The 21,856-nt window shown below is 43.4% G+C and overlaps 1 protein-coding gene across 1 annotated transcript in view; it reads left to right on the forward strand.

Moving 5' to 3' along the window:
- Nucleotides 1-21,856, forward strand: part of dlgap4a (discs, large (Drosophila) homolog-associated protein 4a) — a 116,509-nt gene that overhangs the window by 85,596 nt on the left and 9,057 nt on the right. Inside the window, exons 3-5 of the mRNA XM_021616299.2 lie at nucleotides 272-510; nucleotides 1,711-1,867; nucleotides 3,987-4,203. Coding sequence (XP_021471974.1) covers nucleotides 272-510; nucleotides 1,711-1,867; nucleotides 3,987-4,203 — 613 coding nt within the window. The remainder of the gene's footprint in view (nucleotides 1-271; nucleotides 511-1,710; nucleotides 1,868-3,986; nucleotides 4,204-21,856) is intronic.

Below are 21,856 nucleotides of genomic sequence, written 5' to 3' on the forward strand. Positions count from 1 at the left end.
ACTATTTCTGGGTAACAATTAAATGCCTTATTAGCCAAAACTCCATCCCACCAAAACAGGCTGACATTTCACTAAAAGGGCATTATCATAATTTTCAGAATTTCACATTATTATTTCATAGTGTATAAATATATATAAACCACAGAAAAATCACGTTTTTGACTGCACTGGGTCTTTAAAGTAGTTAAAGTGGAGATGATAAAGTAGAGATGAAGGTGTGGTGGCTCAGTGAGTCACAGTGGGATGGTGTGTGGCCCCATACTGTCTGTAGGTTCCACTGGGTGACTGGAGTGCTACGCTGGGGGGCCGGGGCCGATCCAGGGGCCTTGAGATCCCCTGCCGGAGGATGCGTAGTGGCAGCTACGTCAAGGCCATGGGGGACGTGGACCAGGACAGCGAGGACTCAGAGGGAAGTCCTAAACCCTCGCCCAAAACAGCCGCCCGCCGCCAGAGCTACCTGAAGGCCACCCATCAGTCCTTGAGCGAGCATCAGCCTCCACCACCACACAAGTGAGAGAGCTAGATACAAGAGGAAATATGCATGTAGATCATACTGTAGTTAATACTGTTTAGATACTGTATGTTTCTGAAGAGGAGTTAATTTTCCTTAGCAATCTATGTCATGACAGAACAGATAACATGGGATGTCTGGGGGAACTTATTCTTATACAGAGGAGTAGCTACACACACCCTGCATGGAGAGTGAATATAATATAATAGAATGAAATGAAAGTGAACACCACAAATGGACAGCAGAGGGCAGCATCCTGACACTGACATTGAACATTTACTACATAATGTGTGCAGGGTAAAACCTGCAGGCTGCAGCAGACTCCTGCTCATGACTAGATACAACTATATCAGCGTAACATGTTCTTATGGGCTGTTCAATTATAGAAAAAGGAAATCACCTACCAACAACAGGTAACCAAACGTTTCCATTTAAGGTCAAAAATTTGAAATGTTTTGTCATGTTCCCCACCGCTCGCACCGGCAGGCCTCGCGGCTATGCACCCATGCTGGAGGATAATGGGATACTGTGGTCTCCACTACAGAGTGCATGCTCAATGCAGCATTTGCCCAGGTCAGTGTCTTAGGGAGGGAGGCAGCACGGCCCTCCACTCACACATGCCCACCTCTGCTGCCACTTCTCTAACCAACCCAGTGCTTTGTCCTGTTCCCCTGCCCACACCCCATATATTACCAATTGCTCTGAGTGGTGTGTTAGTATCCCAGCCACAGCCACTCCTGTCACGTCTCTCATCATAAACCACTGATCCCCCATACAAACCCTTTCCACCCCCACCCTCCGCACCTGCACACACATTCCCACTAACAGGTGCCTCCTCGTCAGGCAACTCAGAACAAAGGAAACAACCACTCTGTCTCAGCAAATTCCATCGATGATTACAAAGCAAAAGAATAACTCAAATTCTCTCCCTTTTGTTTTGATGTTTGCTGACGACTCAATGTGTCCTCTGTGCTGTCATTTTGATACCCAACTATTCTCCACTCTGCTATCCTCTCATCTCGCTGGTATTTGATCTCACAAAATCACAAGAAATTTGGGGACGTTCAAAGCATCCGCTGAAAATGGATGCGGTTCTCATCAACCCAAGATGTCCCGTATCCTCCCCACCCTTCATCCAGGTCTTTTCCTTATGGTTGAGGGGTTCTTTCAGCAACTAATTCTCCCCTCTACCCCTGTAGTTGTCTCCCCTCCCTGAGAGAACTCTCCACCAATCGGAGCCTGGACTGCCTGGTGAGCCCGTGCGAGCCCCCGATGGCCATGCGGCACTGGGACGATCGCAGAGACTACCACCAAGGTTATGCTACCCTGGGCAGGGCCATGATGAGCAGTGCTCAGGTATGTACTGTAAATCCATTCTCCCTATTCACTCATTACACTCTTTATCAATCAGGGTCTCAAACAGGCCTGTCAGTGTGTGTAGGAATAGTACCCCCATACAACAAACACATCATAACAGTTTGACAGATACATGTAGGCATAATTAACTAATAAAAGTACAACTGTATTAAATGAATTATTCATAAAGAATGCCCTCAGACAGTGCAAAGACAAGCCTCAAGCCTGAAACAACAACCAGAAATGAGTGGGATGTTGACAGCCGAATCCTCTATTTCTATGACTGCAGGCAGGGATAGAACATTTCAGATTATGTGTGAGACGCTGATTGGTTAAACATCCAGTAAGCCAGAAGAGACAAGAACAGGAATGATGCTTGAAAGTAATTTTCAGAAGTTAAGACTGGGACATGCGCCTCCTTCTAATCCTGAGGACATTCTGTTTTTATCAAAACCAGCAGACTCCTTTCAGATGGAACATCCGGAGCCACTTTTGCTCATGGAGTTAAAATGGCATAATATTACAGATGACAACAATGGAATTGCGCTCTTTACCTAACAGGAAGCTTTTTTTATTATCATATTTCAGTAATTGAATTTGGGAGATGACAGTAAAATCTGTTTTGGGACAAAAGCAAGTATTTTCTAAATGAACTGCAACGTTTTATCAGGATTGATATCTGATGGATTATGATGGCTGCCATAGCAGGAGAACAGGCTTCAAATGATCTGCATTGTTGTACATGGAGGTAAATGCGCATAAAATCAAATATAGGAAAGGTTGTAACACATTGATGCCTTTTCCTTCAAGTATTTTCACTGGGTATACAAAGAAGTACAGACATTATCAGTTTACATGCTAAAATGATAGACCGGAAAGATGGTTTCAAGATGGTAATAATCATTCCAAAACCATGATAAAAAGTATTGCAAGATTCAAACGGATCAAATAACGGATAAGCAGCAACCAAGGAATAGGCTCTTATTGTAAAAATCATGGAATGGCATGAAGTTTCATCATTTGATTTACATGAAGTTTCAGAATGGATTTTGAATACTGAGCATCCATGTTACATCCTCTTTCTTTCTTGGGGGACACAATGATGACCATGTGCCAACTCTGGCACCAGTCTCCTCCTCTCACACTGCAATGAAAAGCAGGATGAACAAATAGAGACTCCACCTGCTACCAACATCATTAAAACGGTAAACATCACAGGAGCCTGGCATAGAAGACTGGGGTGTAATAAGCTATCATTGTTCCTCCTTCTCCACTCTAGCACTGTTTGAACTGAAACAAGCCTTTATCCCAGGACGGACTGGTGAAGTTGACTCAGCTGGTCTGACAATACCTTGTCCCTGTTCAACCTATCCCTGGCCCTGGGCTACGTAGATGTACTATGATATATTCCTGCTGATGAATCTGCTGTTATGTGAACATGTCATGTTGTCAACGCCAGAGACTGGAAATGTCCTACACCAATAAACGTCTTGTAGATCATTAGCACCGCTGAACTGAGCAAAACCAGACACCACCCCTACCACTACGACTATGATGTGGAGAGAGTGAACAGCTTGTAGTGGGAGGCTGCTGGTGCCTCAGTAGCAGTGATTGTATTAGCTCCTGGCATGAGGAGTTAAGTGAAATCTGACGCTGCTGGCTTATCATCACTGATTAAACATTCTGTGTGGTATTTCACATTAGATACAGTACAGTGAGTATACTGATTATCAGGGGACGCAAAGCTCAAACAGAATATTTAAATAATGAGATGTTTTCAACAAGGTCACTGCAGATTTACTTTTTGATCAATTGATTTCATTAAGTAAAATCGTGAACGTGCATGATAACTCCTGTACCCATTTTCCTCTAGAGATAGTAAAAATGTCCATTATCAGTGCATGAGTTTCTTTGGTAAATCTAACAGTCCTTTTGATTGGGCTCTCGTGAGCTGAGACGAACAGGATCCTTCACACTCTCTGACCATACACCACCACCTTACTCCAGCAGCATGCCCCGCCACCCGAGACTGGCACTGCTTTCGCCTCACAGGCGGCGGAGATCTAGTGGTCGCCTAAGTCCCCGCCCCCAACTTGTCAACCTGCACGTGTCCTTTCAGGTGTGTGGGCAGGGCTGTGGGCGCTCGCTGTACTGCGAGGCGGAGTCCCAGGCGGTGGAGGCTCTGGACCTGCCCACACCGACGTACTTCCGCTCCCGCAGCCACAGCTACCTGCGGGCCATCCAGGCTGGCTGCTCCCAGGATGAGGACACCGCCTCAGTGGACTCTGATTCACCTCCACCCACCACCACCGGCTGCACCCATATCTCCAGCACCAGTGAGTATACTGTACTGTTCAGGATGGGCGTGGGCTGGGCACTGGGGATTGGACAGACAAAGGTTTTATGCCTTTACTGTAGGCATAATAGTTTTGTTTGAAAAGGGTAGTAGTATCTCTAAGATAAGGACTATGATGTAAGATTCCCACATGCATTGATGTATTTTCAAATCCAGCAGGGAAAATGTATATGAAGGGTGTGAGGGACTGTACTTATTCCGCTGTAAGGGGTATGAACTCAGTGGCACGCGCGGGCGCGTACACACACACACACACACACACACACACACACACACACACACACACACACACACACACACACACACACACAAAAGCTGTCTTGGTCTTTGGTCTCTGGCTGGTGGCACTGAATGGCCTATCAGCCCAGTGTGAAAGTAGACATTGTAGAGGGAGGTGATGCGGCAAGACTGGACTGGTGCCAGCTAACTCATCCATAGCCATTACACAACAGTGAGCAGGGGGATATGCTGTCTGGCGATACATCATGGTGAGTTTGCACACCTGTTTCTCACACACACATGCACTGGAGCTGCTGCGGATGTTTTCCATGCATGAGAACAAAACTTCTCAAATGTCAAGCCAGTTCACAGATGTGGGTGGTCTCAGATAGTGGTCTGTCCACTACTGGAGTCTGTGAACATACAAACATATCAAAATGTTTTTTGATGCCTCAAAAACAAAAAGCCCAAAGCATGACAATCATAGGTAGAGTATTAATAAAACACATAATTGTTTCCCCCCATCAATCGCTGTTTTCATTTTTGCATCAGATTCACTTCTGTGGCTCAGCTGTTGTCAGTTACCACATCAAGGCCTATGAAAATGCCATGCATGCAGTCAGCGATTACAGGCGGTGGTTTAAAAGGTTAGAGGAGCCCCGGCAGAGTCTGATCAGCATAGGAATCACTGTGTCATATGATGGAGTCTGTTTGCAGCACAAAAGCAGCCCTTGCCCAGATGAAGTTGCCTTAGGGAAGACTGTGGTGGGTTTCGAGCAGGGGCAATGGAGTTGGTCTAGCCAGGGCTGCAAAGTGCTCTGTTCCTGAATCATGCTGAAACAAAGTGTTTGTAGGCCTACTGATCAAAATGTTTTACAAGGGCAGGGCACCCCTTAATTGAAATGTTAGACTATTGCTGCCATTCAATTTTTTTGTAGACCATTATAAATATTCAAAAGTGTCAATCTGAACATTAGACCTGTAGTTCATTCAAATACATGTATAATTTGACAGCAATTATCTTGCAATATCATAGTTTTCAGCCAATCGAAGTAACATGTTCCATTCCATCGAACATATCTTGCGCGTTTGTCTTTTGCGCGTTTGTCTTTTCTTGCAAGCACTGATTTCTTTTGATAACTGCTGAGGAACGTTTTACTTGCAAATCACTGCGGTCATGGCTAGAAGGGATCCAGGTTTTGTGAAATCAGATTAGACTTTTGGTTTTTGTAGCAGGTTAGGATACTTTACGCAGCAGATTAGGATAATTACCGTAGCAGGTTGGATACATGGTTAGGAAAATGCTTAGGGTTAACTAAAATGCAAAACAATTCCATTTGTGACGTTAATTTAACAAACGCTGGATCCCTTCTAGCCATGACCAATAACTGCTCTGAATAAATCCTAAACGTAAATATAGAGGCTGGAACGTACACGACCAAGCCGGGGAAATTGTAGACACAAAAAAACAGACACAGATATTATCCAATGGCCGTTAAGAAACCCGTTGTCGTGGACTAAAAAGGCGGGGAAACGTGACGCCCTTTGTTGACTGGAGATTTAAACCAATCCTGTTCGTCTATGGTGAGATTGATGACCATCGACATCCAATGGCGTTGTAGTGTGTGCCAGTATGCAAAAGGTGGACTCCAATCCCTTACTTCAAGGGCGTGTCCCTTTTGATTCCTTTCTTCAAGGAACGTTGTGTGAACAGTTAGAAATAGCACAGTAGCTTATGCATCTGTCTATTAAAACAACCTCGAATGAATGAACAGAAAATACGGATATATTGTCTCGCTTTTATCAAAGTAAGCGTAAATATTTTATAATGTACTCGTGTCTGAACTGAGATTTGGATCGATTGGTGTTGACCGTGGTTAGCGACGAACGCTAGCTTTACTACCCTGTCTAACGTGGATGAGAGGAATCGCCCTGATTCTGGGATCCACGTATTGTAGGTAACGTTAGCTAGCAGCGATGTTAGACTAGGTTAGGGAGCTAAATCTCCACGACTCGTACAAATGCTTCATTCCACTGCTATAATTATTTTTTTGTCGTGGTAATCAGTTCGCTATCGTTATTAGCAGGTGTAGCGAATAACATTATACAATCAATCCAGCACCCGATAATGTATTTGGTGTAGCTAATGTTCGCTAGATCAGGGTTTCCAAAACTCGGTCATGCCTCACGCTGGTGTAATTTTTTTTGTTTTGTTGCCGTAGCGCTAGACAGCTGATTCAAATAGCCAACTCATCATCAAGCTTTGATTAATTTAATCAGCCCTGAGCTACGTTAGATAGCTAATGTTAGCGATGCCTGACAGCAACCGCCTTGTTAATTAATGAGCTAACGTTACTGTAGCTAGCTACCAGCACCCCATCCTTGCAAGCAGAGTGGATAGTTAGTTGGCTAGTAGCGCTGTCAACCACAGATTGAATCAAAAAATTAGAAAGGCAGCTATCACAATATTTGGTGAGTTGAGAGAGACTGGCAAACTTAAATTACTAGCTTCGGGTCAGACATTTTTCCACCAGTCATTTTTCCAGCTTCGAACTCACCAAACTGTGACCATGATCATATGATCTAGCTAGTAATATCCAGCTAACGTTATCTCCCGTGGCTGCATATCCAGTCAAGTTAGCTAAAAAGCTTGTTTAACCTACCATCTTGTTTATTCTGCCGTTTGTTTAAGTTGCATCATAAGAGATATGTGTGGTTGCTAAGTAGTACGACCTCACCCGTGCCAAGGATCTACCTCCTTGCCAAATGTTTTAATGCATTCATTTGTTTGTTTTTACTGCTATGGTGAAAGCGAAGGTGGATAGTTAGCGATTTGTGAGCCAACCAAAACAAACTGCTATGGTTAGAAGTCGACCAATTATGATTTTTCAACGCCGATACCGATACTAATTATTGGAGGACCAAAAAAAGCGATTTAAAAAATATATATATTTGTAGTAATGACAATTACAACAACACTGATTTGAACACTTATTTTAACTTAATATATCAATAAACTCAATTTAGTCTCAAATAAATTATGAAGCATGTTCAATTTGGTTTAAATAATGCAAAAACAAATTATTGGAGAAGAAAGTAAAAGTGCAGTATGTGCCATGTAAGAAAGCTAACGTTTAAGTTCCTTGCTCAGAACATATGAAAGCTGGTGGTTCCTTTTAACATGAGTCTTCAATATTCCCAGGTAAGAAGTTTTAGGTTGTAGTTATTATAGCACTATTTCTCTATACCATTTGTATTTCATATACGTTTGACTATTGGATGTTCAAATAGGTACTTTAGTATTGCCAGCCTAATCTCGGGAGTAGATAGGCTTGAAGTCATAAACTGCACAATGCTTGAAGCACAGCGAAGAGCTGCTGGCAAATGCAGGAAAGTGCTGTTTGAATGAATGCTTTCGAGCCTGCTGCTGCCTACCACCGCTCAGACTGCTTTATCAAGTCATAGACTTAATTATATTATAATAACACAGAAATACGAGCCTTAGGTCATTAATATGGTCATATCCGGAAACAAAATGTTTATTTTTTCAGTGAAATACGGAACCGTTCCGTATTAACAGGTGGCATCCCTAAGTCTAAATATTGCTGTTACATTGCACAACCTTCAATGTTATGTCATAAATATGTACATTTCTGACAAATTAGTTACGGTCTTTGCTAGGAAGAAATGCTCTTCACAGTTTGCAACGAGCCAGGCTGCCCAAACTGCTCCATATACCCTGACCCTGCTTGCACAGAACGCAAGAGAAGTGACACAATTTCCGTAGTTAAAAGAAATTCATGTTAGCAGGCAATATTAACTAAATATGCAGGTTTAAAAATATATACTTGTGTATTGATTTTAAGAAAGGCATTGATGTTTATGGTTAGGTACACATAGGTGCAACAACAGTGCTTTTTTCGGGAATGTGGTGGTTAAATCACCTGTTTGGCGAAGTAGGCTGTGATTTAATTATAAATTAACAGGCACTGCATCGATTATATGCAACGCTGGACAAGCTAGATAAACTAGTAATATCATCAACCATGTGTAGTTTGGTTGTTTTTTATAAGATAAGTTTAATGCTAGCTACCACCTTATCTTGGCTCCTTGCTGCACTCGCACAACAGGTAGGCAGCCTGCCACGCAGTCTCCTCGTGGAGTGCAATGTAATCGGACATAATCGGTGTCCAAAAATGCCGATTACCGATTGTTATGAAAACTTGAAATCGGCCCTAATTAATCGGTCGACCTCTAGTTATGGTGCATTTTCATAACTCTTCCTCAGATGTCACTTGGAAGTCCAGCAACTATTTCAAGAGGAATCCCATGTCTTTTTTTATTTTATTGCATTTTGTCTCTAAAGGCCATTTATTGTCTGGTTTCTGAGCATACAATCAATAATTGAACAGCTTCCGGACAATGTGCTAATTTAAGTGCTTTGCAGTCAAACAGCTGGACCTGTTATGAGAGGCTTGAATATGTGCTCTGTATACCAGGGACCATGGTAGCAACCCTGACTTTGTTTAGCTTGAAAGTTGTTGTAGGGCTGGGATCAGATGGCCATTCATTCAAAGGCTTCAGATAACACATGGTCAGCACATGAATACACAGACATTGAGTCACATGCTCTGGCAATACACACAGTCTGGCTGTGTACAGACTCATTGATGAGGTCATTGGTGAGTCAGTGGGTGAAGTCACTATAGTTACATGACAATTTTCAAACAGACATTCTAAAGGGATGAGTAGTAAAATGACTGTGCTACAGAGAAATTAATAGAGAACAGTACAATGATGCAACCCCTCAGTCTGTAAGTCCTTGGTATTTGGTTTGGCAGAATCTGAATCCTGTCGTATTCAAGTGACCAATCTGTAAGAATTGGGTCACAAGGAGGATCTCTTGCATCTATGGTGTCATAGTTCAATCTCAACAGCTCCGCCTGTGTAATCTTGACAATGTAATACCGCTCATGTAGCTGGTCGTGACACACACAGCCATACAAATGAGGGTCGCCTAATCCTACAGTATGTGTTGAACACAAGATTAAAAGGGGTTAGAGGAAGTGTGTTTGTGTGTGTTTGTGTGTGCTTGAGCAAAAGAGACATTCTGTCTGGTGTTGGAGAAGGATTTGCCTTGCTGTAGTAGGCTGGTAACACACCGCTCCAGTCCCACCCGAGCCCCTTCCTCTTGACACCTGACAGGACTGATTCTGGGTATTTACATCAGCTAATTAGGCTTTCCACCAAGCTGGCACCAATCCCCACAGGGTGGTCTGGAAACTCCACAGGACATAATTAGCGTTTTAATACCTTCCTGGAGTAACGCCACTATGACTGACTGGACGGACCACTACAAGCAGCCCCCAACACTTGTGCTGTAAGAGAGTAGAACTAGTTTGTTCTAAACCTGTTTTTGTGGGGCGGGCAGATTTTTACAAAGTATTTTTCCAGTTAAGTGATTTGACTGGTTACTTAGTTTTTGGACAGCTGTTTCCAGTCTTTGTATGGATAGAGGCTGTAGCTTGTTGTTGCACTCATCATAAACTAGAATTACCATTGGTGTTTATATTCTAACCACTCTCTTTGTAAACCATTGCTGTGTTGTGTTTTTTGTCTTCCTGTTGGTGTGTTCTTGGGCTGCCCTGTCCAGTCTGCCTGCCTCCGTCTCTCAGTAGCACTACTCACCATTAGCCCTGTCCAGCCTGTCTACATTTTTGTTTCTCACCAGCCCTGTCTATCCCCTCTGGTCTTGGACCACCAGCCTAGTTCTCCAGCAGCCTGTCACCTTGCTACACAGTCACTATAATGCTGTTAATCTGGGGCTGATCCAACCCTTTGCCGTGTGCCGATTAGTAGCACTTAGACACTCTCAGGAGCACCTATTAAAAGTAGGGCTGTGACTGTCATTGAATTTTGGATGACTGATAAGGTCAGCCAAATGGGCACCGTTGTACCATTTTTAGAATAGAAAAATAATAATTCAAATAATCAATTTTAAGGTGCACATTTTCTCTTCTCCTAACTGCATGTGCTGCTGAAGCAGAAGTCTCCTTTGCTACAACAACTTTCTTGGTTCAGCAAGGAGCAACATAGTGTCATCACATTGTAGATAGGGCTGGGAATGGATGGGGACCTCACAATACAATATCACTATACTTAGGTGCTGATACAATATGTATTGCGATTTGATGTTTAGAACACACACAACATGGCCAAAAGTATATGGACTTGTGCTTGTCAATCATATCATCTCCTAAATCATGGGCATTACTATGAAGTTGCCCCCCCCTTTGCTGCTATAAAAGTCTCTACTCTTCTGGTAAGGCTTTCAACTAGATGTTGGAACATTGCTGTCGGGACTTGCTTTCTTTCAGCCACGATCATTTGTGAGGTCGGGCACTGATGTTGGGCGATTGATTGCGAGCCAGGCCTAGTGTTCCAATTCATCCCAAAGGTGTTCGATGGGGTTGAGGTCAGGACTCTGTGCAGGCCAGTCAAGTTCTTCCACACCGATCTTGACAAACCATTTCTGTATGGACCTCGCTTTGTGCACAGGGGCATTGTTAAGCTGAAACAGGAAAGGGCCTTCCCTGAACTGTTTTCTCAAAGTTGGAAGCACAGAATCGTCTAGCATGTCATTGTATGCTGTAGCGTTAAGATTTCCCTTCACTGGAGCTAAGGGGCAAAACCCGAACCATGAAAAACAGCCCCAGACCATTATACCTCCGTCAAGAACTATACAGTTGGCACTATGCATTTAGGCAGGTAGCTTTCTCCTGGCATCCGCCAAATCCAGATTCGTCAGAGACCTAATGAAACTGACGGACAGGGCTGCTGTACTTTTAGCTCTTAGGAAACTTTGCAGTATTTTGTTTTCACGTGTTGTTATTATTATTATTAGGCCAGGATTTTTTTGTTTGTTATTACATACAGCCGGGAATAACTTTTGGATATCAGTGCGACGGTAACTCACCAGCATTACGACCAGTAATCAGATCCTTTGCTCGTACCCTCCAGGGCAATTGAACTGATTCCAGAGGCTGTTCCAAAACACTGCCTGTGGGAAAGAGGTACTTGGAGTGGACTTTGTCTGATTTAGGAGGCGCGCATACCACCCACCGCTTCCGAGTAGATTACTCGCTAATGTTCAGTCTCTGGATAATGAAGTTGACGAGCTCAGGGCGAAGATTTCCTTCCAGAGAGACATCAGGGGATTGTAAACATACTCTGTTTCACAGAAACATGGCTCTCTCGGGGATATACTGTCTGAGTCCGTTCAGCCAGTTGGGTTCTCCGTTCATTGCACAGACAGGAATAAATATCTCTCAGGGAAGAAGGAGGGCGGGTGTGTATGTTTCATGATTAACTATTTATGGTGTGATAACATACAGGAACTCAAATTATTTTGTCCACCCGACCTAGAATACCACAATCAAATGCCAACCGTATTACCCCCCCAAGAGAATTTCTCTTCGGTTGTAGTCACAGCCATGTATATTCCTCCTCAAACCAATACCATGACAGCCCTCAAAGAACTTCACTGGACTTTATGCAAACTGGAAACCACATATCCTGAGGCTGCATTTATTGTAGCAAGGGATTTTAACAAAGCAAATTTGAGGAAAACATTACCGAAGTTCTATCAACACATTGACTGTAGTACTCGCGCTGCTAAAACACTCGACCACAGCTACTCCAACTTCCGAGATGCCTACAAGGCCCTCTAATGCCCTCCCGTTGGTAACTCTGATCACGACTCCATTTTGCTCCTCCCTTCCTATAGTCCGAAGCTCAAACAGGAAGTACCGTGCTAAGGACTATTCAATGCTGGTCTGAACTATCGTAATCCACGCTTCAAAATTGTTTTGATCACGCGTACTGGGATATGTTCCGGGGAGCCTCTGAGAACATGTTCCGGGGAGCCTCTGACGAATGCACTGAAACGATGACTGAGTTTATCAGGAAATGTAAAGGAGATGTTGTACCCACTATGACAATTAAAACCTACCCTAACAAGAAACCGTGGATACATGGCAGCATTCACGCAAAACTGAAAGTGCGAACCACCACATTTAACCATGGCAAGGTGACTGGGAATATGGCCGAATACAAACAGTGTAGTTATTCCCTCCTTAAGGAAATCAAACAGGCAAAACGTCAGTATAGAGACAAAGTGGAGTTGCAATTCAACTGCTCAGACATGACGTATGTTGTAGGGTCTACAGACAATCACAGACTACAAAGGGGGAAACCAGCTACGCGAGGACACAGTCTTGCTTCCGGACAAGCTTAAACACCTTCACCCGCTTTGAGGATAACACAATGCCACCCGCTGCTAATGACTGGGCTCTCCTTCTCCGTGGCCGACATGAGTAAGACATTTTAAATGTGTTAATCCTTGCAAGGCTGCTGGCCCAGACGGCATCCATAGCCGCGTCCTCAGAGCATGTGCAGACCAGCTGGCTGGAGTGTTTACGGACATATTTAATCTCTCCCTATCCCAGCCTGTTGTCCCCAGATGCTTCAAGATGTCCACCATTGTTCCTTTACCCAAGAAAGCAAAGGTAACTTAACTAAATGACTATCGCCCCGTAGCTCTCACTTTTGTCATCGTGACGTGCTTTGAGAGACTAGTCAAGGATCATATCAACTCTACCTTACTTGACTCCCTAGACCCACTTAAATGTGCTTACCGCCCCAATAGATCCACAGACGATGCCATCGCAATGCACACTGCCCTGTCCCATCTGGACATGAGGAATACCTAATGTAAGAATGCCGTTTCTTGACCATAGCTCAGCATTCAACACCATAGTACCCTCCAAACTCATCATTAAGCTCGAGGCCCTGGGTCCCAACCCCGCTCCTTGCAACTGAGTCCAGGACTTCCTGAAGGGCCGCCCCCAGGTGGTGAAGATAGGAAACAACATCACCACTTCGCTGATCCTCAACATTGGGGCCCCACAAGGATGCGTGCTCAGCCCCCTCCTGTCCTCCCTGTTGACCTACACCTCCAACTCAATCATCAAGTTTGCAGGCGACACAACAGTAGTAGGCCTGATTTAACAACAATGGCAAGACCGCCTACAGGGAGGAGGTGAGGGCTCTGGGAGTGTGGTGCCAGGAAAATAACCTCTCACCCAACTTCAACAAAACTGATGAGCTCATCATGGACTTTCCCCTATCCACATCAACGGGACCGCAGTGGAAAGCTTCAAGTTCCTCGGCGTACACATCACTAACAAACTGAAATGGTCCACACACACACAACGTGTGGTGAAGGCACAACATCGCCTCTTCAACCTCAGGAGGCTGAAGAAATTTGGCGTGGCACCTAAAACCCCCAAACTTTTAGAGATGCACAATTGAGAGCATCCTGGTATGGCAACTGCACCACCTACATCCGCAGGGCTCTCCAGAGGGTGGTGCAGTCTGCCCAAAGCATCTCCCAGGAATCCCAGTTCCATAATAATTGTTTGTTTTGTTTGATGAAGTCCATCATTTATGTCCAAATGCCTCCTTTTGTTCGTGCGTTTAGTACACAAATCCAAACTCACGCGCACTGCCAAGTCCAGCTGAAAGTTCAGAAGAAAAGTCATATTACAGTTTGTAGAAACATGTCAAACGAAGTATAGAATCAATCTTTAGGATGTTTTTATCATAAATCTTCAATAATGTTTCAACCTGAGAATTCCTTTGTCAGTAGAAATGCCATGGAACGCAGCTAACGCTCCCGTGAACGCGCGAGACTGAGCTCATGGCACTCTGCCAGAGACCTGACTCAATCAGCTCTCATTCCCCCCCTCCTTCACAGTAGAAGCATCAAACAAGGTTCTAAAGACTTTTGACATCTAGTGGAAGCCTTAGGAAGTGCAATATGACGCCGTAGACACTATATTCGATAGGCAACGACTTAAACTACAAACCTCATATTTCTATCAAAATCTACTAATTATATGCATATTCTAGCTTTTAGGCCTGAGTAGCAGGCAGTTTACTCTAGGCACCTTTTTATCCAAGCTACTCAATACTGCCCCCCCCAGTCCCAAAGCAGTTAACCAACAATGCAGTTCCAGAAATAGAGTTAAGAAAATATTTGCTAACTAAACAAACACAATAGAAAGTAACACAATAAAATAACAATTACGAAGTTATATACAAGGGGTACTGGTACCGAGTCAATGTACAGGTTAGTCGAGGTAATTTGTACATGTAGGTAGGGGTAAAGTGAGTAGCAGCTTTGTAAAAACAAAGGGTGGGTGACAATGTAAATAGTCCGGGTGCCGTTTTATTAATTGTTTAGCAGTCTTATGGCTTGGTGGTAGAAGCTGTTTTTAGAATCCTTTTGGACCTAGACTTGGCGCTCCGGTACCGCTTTCAGGGGGGAAGCAGAGAGAACAGTCAATGACTTGGGTGACAGGAGTCTTCGACAATTTATTTGGCCTTCCTCTGACACCGCCTGGTATGAAAGTCCCGGGTGGCATTAAGCTTGGCCCCAGTGATGTACTGGGCAGTACGTACTACCCTCTCTAGCGCCTTACGGTCGGATGCTGAGCAGTTGCCTTACCAGGCGGTGATGCAACCGGTCAGGATGCTCTCGACGCTGTAGAACCATCTTTTGATGATCTGGGGACCCATGCCCAATCTTCAGTCTCCTGCAGGGGAAAAGGTTCTGTCTTGCCCTCTTCACGACTGTCTTGGTGTGTTTGGACCATGATAGTTTGTTGGTGATGTGGACACCAAGAAACTTGAAGCACTCAACCTGCTCCACTACAGCCGCGTCGATGTGAATGGGGGCCTGTTCGGCCCTACTTTTTCTGGTCCAGAGGATCTTAGTTTTACATTAACTAAGATATATTTGATAAATTATTTCTAAGTGGAAAAAATCTGCATGAAAAACTAGTCGTCTCTCGTTGAATGACAATACTTTATTGAAGAATCCCTACTCTTTACCAATCACCGACCAAGGGGCGTAGACTTCGGCTTGCCCGGAGAAACATTTTTGTGTGGCCGAAAAAACCCTTACCATAGGCCAAAAAGAAAAAAAACAGCGCAATGTTGTCTAATATGCACAAACTCTTCCGAAATGTTTAGGCTGGGAAGCATGCAAATGCTTTTAGTGCAGACAGGAAGAGATGCAGGAAGCAGCTCTGGAGTCATCAGACCAAGGTCCCATTCAGTGGGGTGCAACGGTATACAGGTTCAGAGAAAGAACATGCATGTTTCTTTTTTTCTATTTGCAGTGTTTAGAATTTATTGTGCCCTCCAGGTTGGGAAACAGCCAAATCAGCACCATGTCTCATCTGCCCACTTGAGGCTAGTTTGCTTAATTAACACACATCTCAACTGGTAGGATGAGGGTTTCACAAAAATAAGACCAACAGTAATTAAACCATGTTAAATCCCACTGCAATCTCAGAGACTGATGTTTCAAGATGGTAGAGAACAGTGAACTTATATATTTTTTTAAGTCTATGGTTACGAAAAGAGTGTGTATTATATTGACAAGATAGTGACTGGTCTAACAATGGATTTACATGTCATCAGATGTAAAGCAGGTCAGGTGGGACCATTCTAGCCAATGTGAGAGCAGATACTCGTGTGTACAACAGGCCATCGAGAGGGATGGATAAAGGACTCCTCTTTGTATCTGTGCTATTATAGTGTCTGTGACAGCATGGGCAGTGCCATTGAGGCAATCTCCATTTTAAAAGTAGTACATTTTCTTCTTCATTGGCTGATTGCTCCCAACTCATAAGAATTCCCACCCAGTTGACTATTTTTAAATGGTGGAAGGCCTCATGGGCAACGTCCATGCCACAACAGGTTATATTCATGATGAGTCCTCAACGGACGCAACTCAGATAGTAATTTTTGGTTTTATTTGCCGAAAAGCCTTGTTTTTCTCTCAATCACGTTTGTTACTGTTACTATGATAATTGTTGAAAGTTGAGGGAGCATTCGTAACAACCTAACCATTACGAAACTTCTATTCAAATAAATAATCCTCACGTAGCAAATGAGCAATTATACTGAACAGAAATATAAACGCAACATTCAACAATTTCACTGAGTTACTGTTCATATAAGGAAATCAGTCAATTCATTAGTCCCCAATCTATCGATTTCTCATGACTGGGCAGGTGCCCAGCCAATCAGAATGTTTTCTCCCACAAATGAGCCTTATTGAAGACGCAAATACTCCTCAATTTCATCAGCTGTCCGGGTGGCTGGTCTCAGACGAAGAAGCCGGATGTGGAGCTTCTGGGCTGATGTGGTTACATGTGGTCTGCAGTTGAGGCCAGTTGCAGGTATTGCTAAATTCTCTAAAATGATGTTGGTTGGAGGTGGCTTGTGGTAGAGAAATTAACATTCAATTCTCCAGCAGCAGCTCTGGTGGACACACCTGCAGTCAGCATGCCAATTGCACGCTCCCTCAACTTGACATCTCTGGCATTGTGTTTTGTGACAACTGCACATTTTATGGTGGCCTTTTATTCCAAATCAAATCCAAGTTTATTTGTCACGTGCGCTGAATACAACAGTGAAATGCTTACTTACAGGCTCTAACCAATAGTGCAAAAAAGGTGTTAGGTGAACAATAGGTAAGTAAAGAAATAAAACAACAGTAAACAGACAAGGCTATATACAGTAGCGAGGCTACATAAAGACACCTGTTTGTCAGGCTGATTGAGGTAGTATGTACATGTAGATATGGTTAAAGTGACTATGCATATATGATGAACAGAGAGTAGCAGTAGCGTAAAAGAGCGGTTGGTGCACCTGTGTAATGATCATGCTGTTTAATCAGATCCTTGATATGCCACACCTGTCAGGTGGATGGATTATCTCGGCAAAGGGATATGAACAAATATGCCTAGAAAATTGAAACACTTTACGTGTTGCATTTTAGATTTTTGTTCAGTTTACAATTTTTGTTGACCAAATTCAAACCCTCATTGATCTCATACAAAAAATGGGCTTATTTTTGTGGACAGATTTTGGGCAATGTAAAACCTCCTGTTTCGCCTCTCTCTGTTACAAACCACAAAGACAGAGAGGATGAAATTACACTGGGTCACATTATTCAGTGTCATTTATCTGGCCATAATATAACTGGTTGCTGGTAATCAGATACTTCTCACACACATGATTATAGAGCTAGAGTGTGTCTTGGAGAATTCACTGCATTGCTTTTAACGAGTGATCCAATGTAGGTTAACGTGATGATCATCAACATGTTGACAGTGCTGTTACTGCTATAATGGATGTTAACTGCTTTCAGAGCAGGAGACACCCCATGAGCCCCACAGGGAGAGAACCCTTTGCCTAGCTAGTCTATTCTCCTAACACCTTTTTCATCAGTCAAATCAGATTTTATTTGTCACATGAGCCGAATACAACAGGTGTAGTAGACCTTAGTGTAATGCGTACTTACAAGCCCTTAACCAACAATACTTTAAGAAGAAAAACGTGATCAGTAAAAAAAGAAAACAGAAGTAACAAATAATTAAACAGCAGCAGTAAAATAACAATAGCGAGGCTATATACAGGAGGTACAGAGTTACTGGTGCTTTCTGCTTTAGTTTTTGTCTGTAAGTAGGAATCAGGAGGATATAATTATGGTCAGATTTACCAATTGGAGGGCGAGTGAGAGCTTTGTACGTGTCTCTGTGTGGAGTAAAGGTTGTCTAGAGTTTTTTTTTTTCACCTCTGGTTGCACGTGTAACATGCTGGTAGATTTGAGGTAAAATGGATTTGAGTTTCTTATGGCCTTATACAGCTGATTGACTGCGGTCTTAGTGCCAGCATCTGTTTTGTGGTGGTATGGAGACAGCTACGAAATACAGATGAAAACTCTCTTGGTAAATAGTGTGATTTACAGCTTATCATGAGATACTCTACCTCAGGCAAGCAAAACGGCAAGACTTCCTTAGATCTTGTGCACCAGCTGTTGTTTATCAATATACATAGACCGTCACCCCTTGTCTTACCAGAGGCTGCTGTTCTATCCACCCGAAAAAGCTTAGAACCCGCCAGCTGTATGTTGTTCATGTCGTCGTTCAGCCACGATTCGGTGAAACATAAGATATTACAGTTTTTAATGTCCCACTGGTAGGATATAGGTGACCGTAATTTGTGTTTTTTTAATTATTTTTTTTATTAGCGATTGATTGGCACGGCACGTTGGCTAATAGGACTGATGGTAAAGGTAGATTACCCACTCGGCGACGGATACAAGGCATCCGGATCTTCGTCAACGATACCACCATCTCTTTCTCCTAAGAATGGTGGGGATGAGGGCCTTGTCGGCCGTCTGAAGTAATTCCTACCCGCCTGACTCGTTGAAGATAAAGTATTCCTCCAGTATGGGGTGAGTAATCGCTGTCCTGATATCTAGAAGCTATTTTCAGTCATAAAACATGCTGGCAGAAACATTATATACAAAATAACTTACAAATAATGCAAAAAAACATGCACAATATCACAGTTGGTTATGGCGATCGTAAAACGGCAGCCATCTCCTTCGGCACCATTCTTCAGTGCATCATGGACTGCTCCCTGTCAGTTATAATCAACAATAGACTGTAAAACTACTTTGTTTCTGATCAAAGTCCAGTTCTGTAATCCACTCATGCCTCATGTGCATTAACATATCCTAGGCCAGACTGGTTTTGCATTGAATGCAAAGTAGAGGTGTGATTCACAGACTCATTCACTAGCAATACTTATCAGATATCCAAGTGCTCAGTGTTTTCTGATGTTTGTCCCTTCTGATGCCAGCCCTGGATAGCTGATGCTGTCTATGAGACCAGTGGGTGGGTAGTAGGGTTGGCACTGCCCCACAGGAGAAGAGGTTCCAGACAGCTTAGTTAATCTACCCCATAATCACCTCTGGGCAGTCAGCCCATGGTGAAGGGCAGAGCAAGCATAGTTCAGTAATACAAATCACAGCAGGACTGGACAGAGCCTTTCTGCCAATAGTATGAATAATAGGTAGTTCTACAGCGTTAGTGCTTAAAAACAGCACTTCCTCTGTCATTGGTGTTACTGATGGATTATGGCCAGATGATGGCCTTTTCTCTGTCAGTTGTTTGGTGAGGGAGTAGGCTGTCTGGACTGTGTACACATGTTTGTGTGGTACACTAGCGAATGTGTACCAGCCACGTAGACATGGGGATCAAGAGGCTTGTAGTACTAAGAAGAACGTGACAACACCGAACTCGCCACATTAATTAACTCGTCGGACTCTTGTGTGTCTATGCTGGGCATTTGAGGAATGGGTCCCGTTCTCGGCGAATAAAGGTGTCCTTTTATCCTCGGCTGGCGCCAGGCCCAGGGCTGAGGCGGTTGCTGCTGTTAGAGCAACGTGTGAGACAGCTCTTCTCTCTGTGGCCACTGGATTCCACAGGCATGTTTGTGTGCGTTGGTGACATTTGAGTGTTAAATGAAATGGAGCAGCCTGTCATTTGTTGATGACAGATCTCATGTCTACACTTCCCTGTTGCTATAAACAAAGGATCTTGAAGGATGTTTGGTCACACTAACATTGACCTATATAGGCCAGGCATTGCCCTTTTCATACCGGTGTATCAACTGTGAAATGGACCTAGACAAACCCATGTAATAACCCTGTCCTTGTAGTAAAGTATGTAGGTTATTCCCTACAGTTTCCGGTAATAGTGCTACAAACTTTTTTTTCATTCAGCCTGTGTGTTTAGTCATGTGTGGGAGTATACTTGGCGCCAATGTGACTTTGTGAATGTTGTAACTGGACCAGACCAGTGTAATTCTCCTTTCCTCTCCCATTTTCCCAGGCAGCCCTGTCAGTCCTCTCTCTTTCCAGGATCTGTTGATCCCACCAAGCCACACGGCCAACTGTTTAAATTAGATGGGGTGGGGGGTGAATCGATACGGTTACATATCGGGATATTATTTTTGACGATCGTTTTAACAATGTCGGCATATTATTTCCGCGCTAGTTTTTTGAACCTGACCAAAACGGCAGTATTTTTCTTTCACAGCTTGTTCTCCGTCTTCTTTTAAATAGGGAGCCAATTTGTTTTCCGCACTTTAATTTCCATGACCAATCAACTCGTTCTCATGGCTCTCTTGTCCCTCTTCAGTGGACACATGGTGAGCAATATGTTTGGACCATTGAATCGCAATACGTATTGTGTCGGCACATAACTATCGGGTCCCTGGCAGTTCCCAGCCCTAGTTTAAATGGCAACTTATTTCTTACAAAAAGGGCCAGCCTCTCCTTTAGTTTGCATTTTTATATCTAGCAGCAGCATATGCCCTGCCTGACCCAGTTTCTGGGTTCTCTTTTGAGTTGTATTATGGTAATTACCTCTCTGTTTCACTCAGTAACCCTCCAATCAGTCACTGATGACAAGAACAGGGGCCAGGTCCACCCTCAAGCACTAGGCTAGAGTGAAATCCCCTGCTCTTGTGTCAGACCTATTATTTCTCTTGCTGGTAATTCCCTCTTTGACTCCTCTTGGAAATGTTTGCAGTAAGATCAGCCCGGGGAGTGTCATGATTGTTTGTCAGTGTGTTATTGGTATCTCCAGGGGAAATGAGGAGGCTTATTCAGGGGTTTTCTGGATCAAAAAGGGGCTTAGGTGGTGGGTTTGGCAGGGAGCGTGGCAATGGGCACGGTCGGCACAGTTGAATTTGAGAGTTTTAGAGCCCCCCCCCACAACTTTCCTGCAATTTTCTGAATTTCTCCATTGAGCCAAGATACATTTTTTGCAGTTTTAAAGTTAAATCTGTGCAATTCTACACATTTTGCCATGAGCTGATAGAAAATGTTGCAGTTCTAGAGCAAATTTCCAGAAATTTATGGGGCTGAGAGAATTGTGCAGTTTTAAAGATAATTTCCTGAAGTTCTATGCATTTTGCCATGGCTAATGCTATGTTATTTTGCTGAAACTGAATATCAAAATCAATACTGATAAATTCATTGTCTTGGGAATTTTATATTCCCCTGACTGTCTAGCTTTTGTTTTGGTGATTGAGAACTAACAAAGACTTTATTGTAATTTTTGAATAATATATTTTATACATGCTTTATCTGGTTTTAGTCATTTAAGTTTACACTGAAAGCATTTTTCATTTTTGTTGTAGTTTGGACTGGGTTTTTTTTGTACAGTTTTGAAACCAAGGGTTTCTATGGCAGAAAAATTCATGCTATTCATTCAACAACACAATCAATCTATCTGTGCAGTTTATCAGGAGTCAATGGTCAATGGTTCCCTGAACTATCCTACTGCTACTTCCATAATGAAGAATAGCGCATTTCCATTGGACACAGAATGTGTCTGACTTTCCCCACTTTATAGTCCCTTGAGAAAGACGATTGGGAGGGTAGGCAGTAGGCACTACTAGGCAGGTAAGGGCCTCCC

The sequence above is a fragment of the Oncorhynchus mykiss genome, chromosome 9 (assembly GCF_013265735.2).
Source record: "Oncorhynchus mykiss isolate Arlee chromosome 9, USDA_OmykA_1.1, whole genome shotgun sequence".
Classification (NCBI taxonomy): domain Eukaryota; kingdom Metazoa; phylum Chordata; class Actinopteri; order Salmoniformes; family Salmonidae; genus Oncorhynchus; species Oncorhynchus mykiss.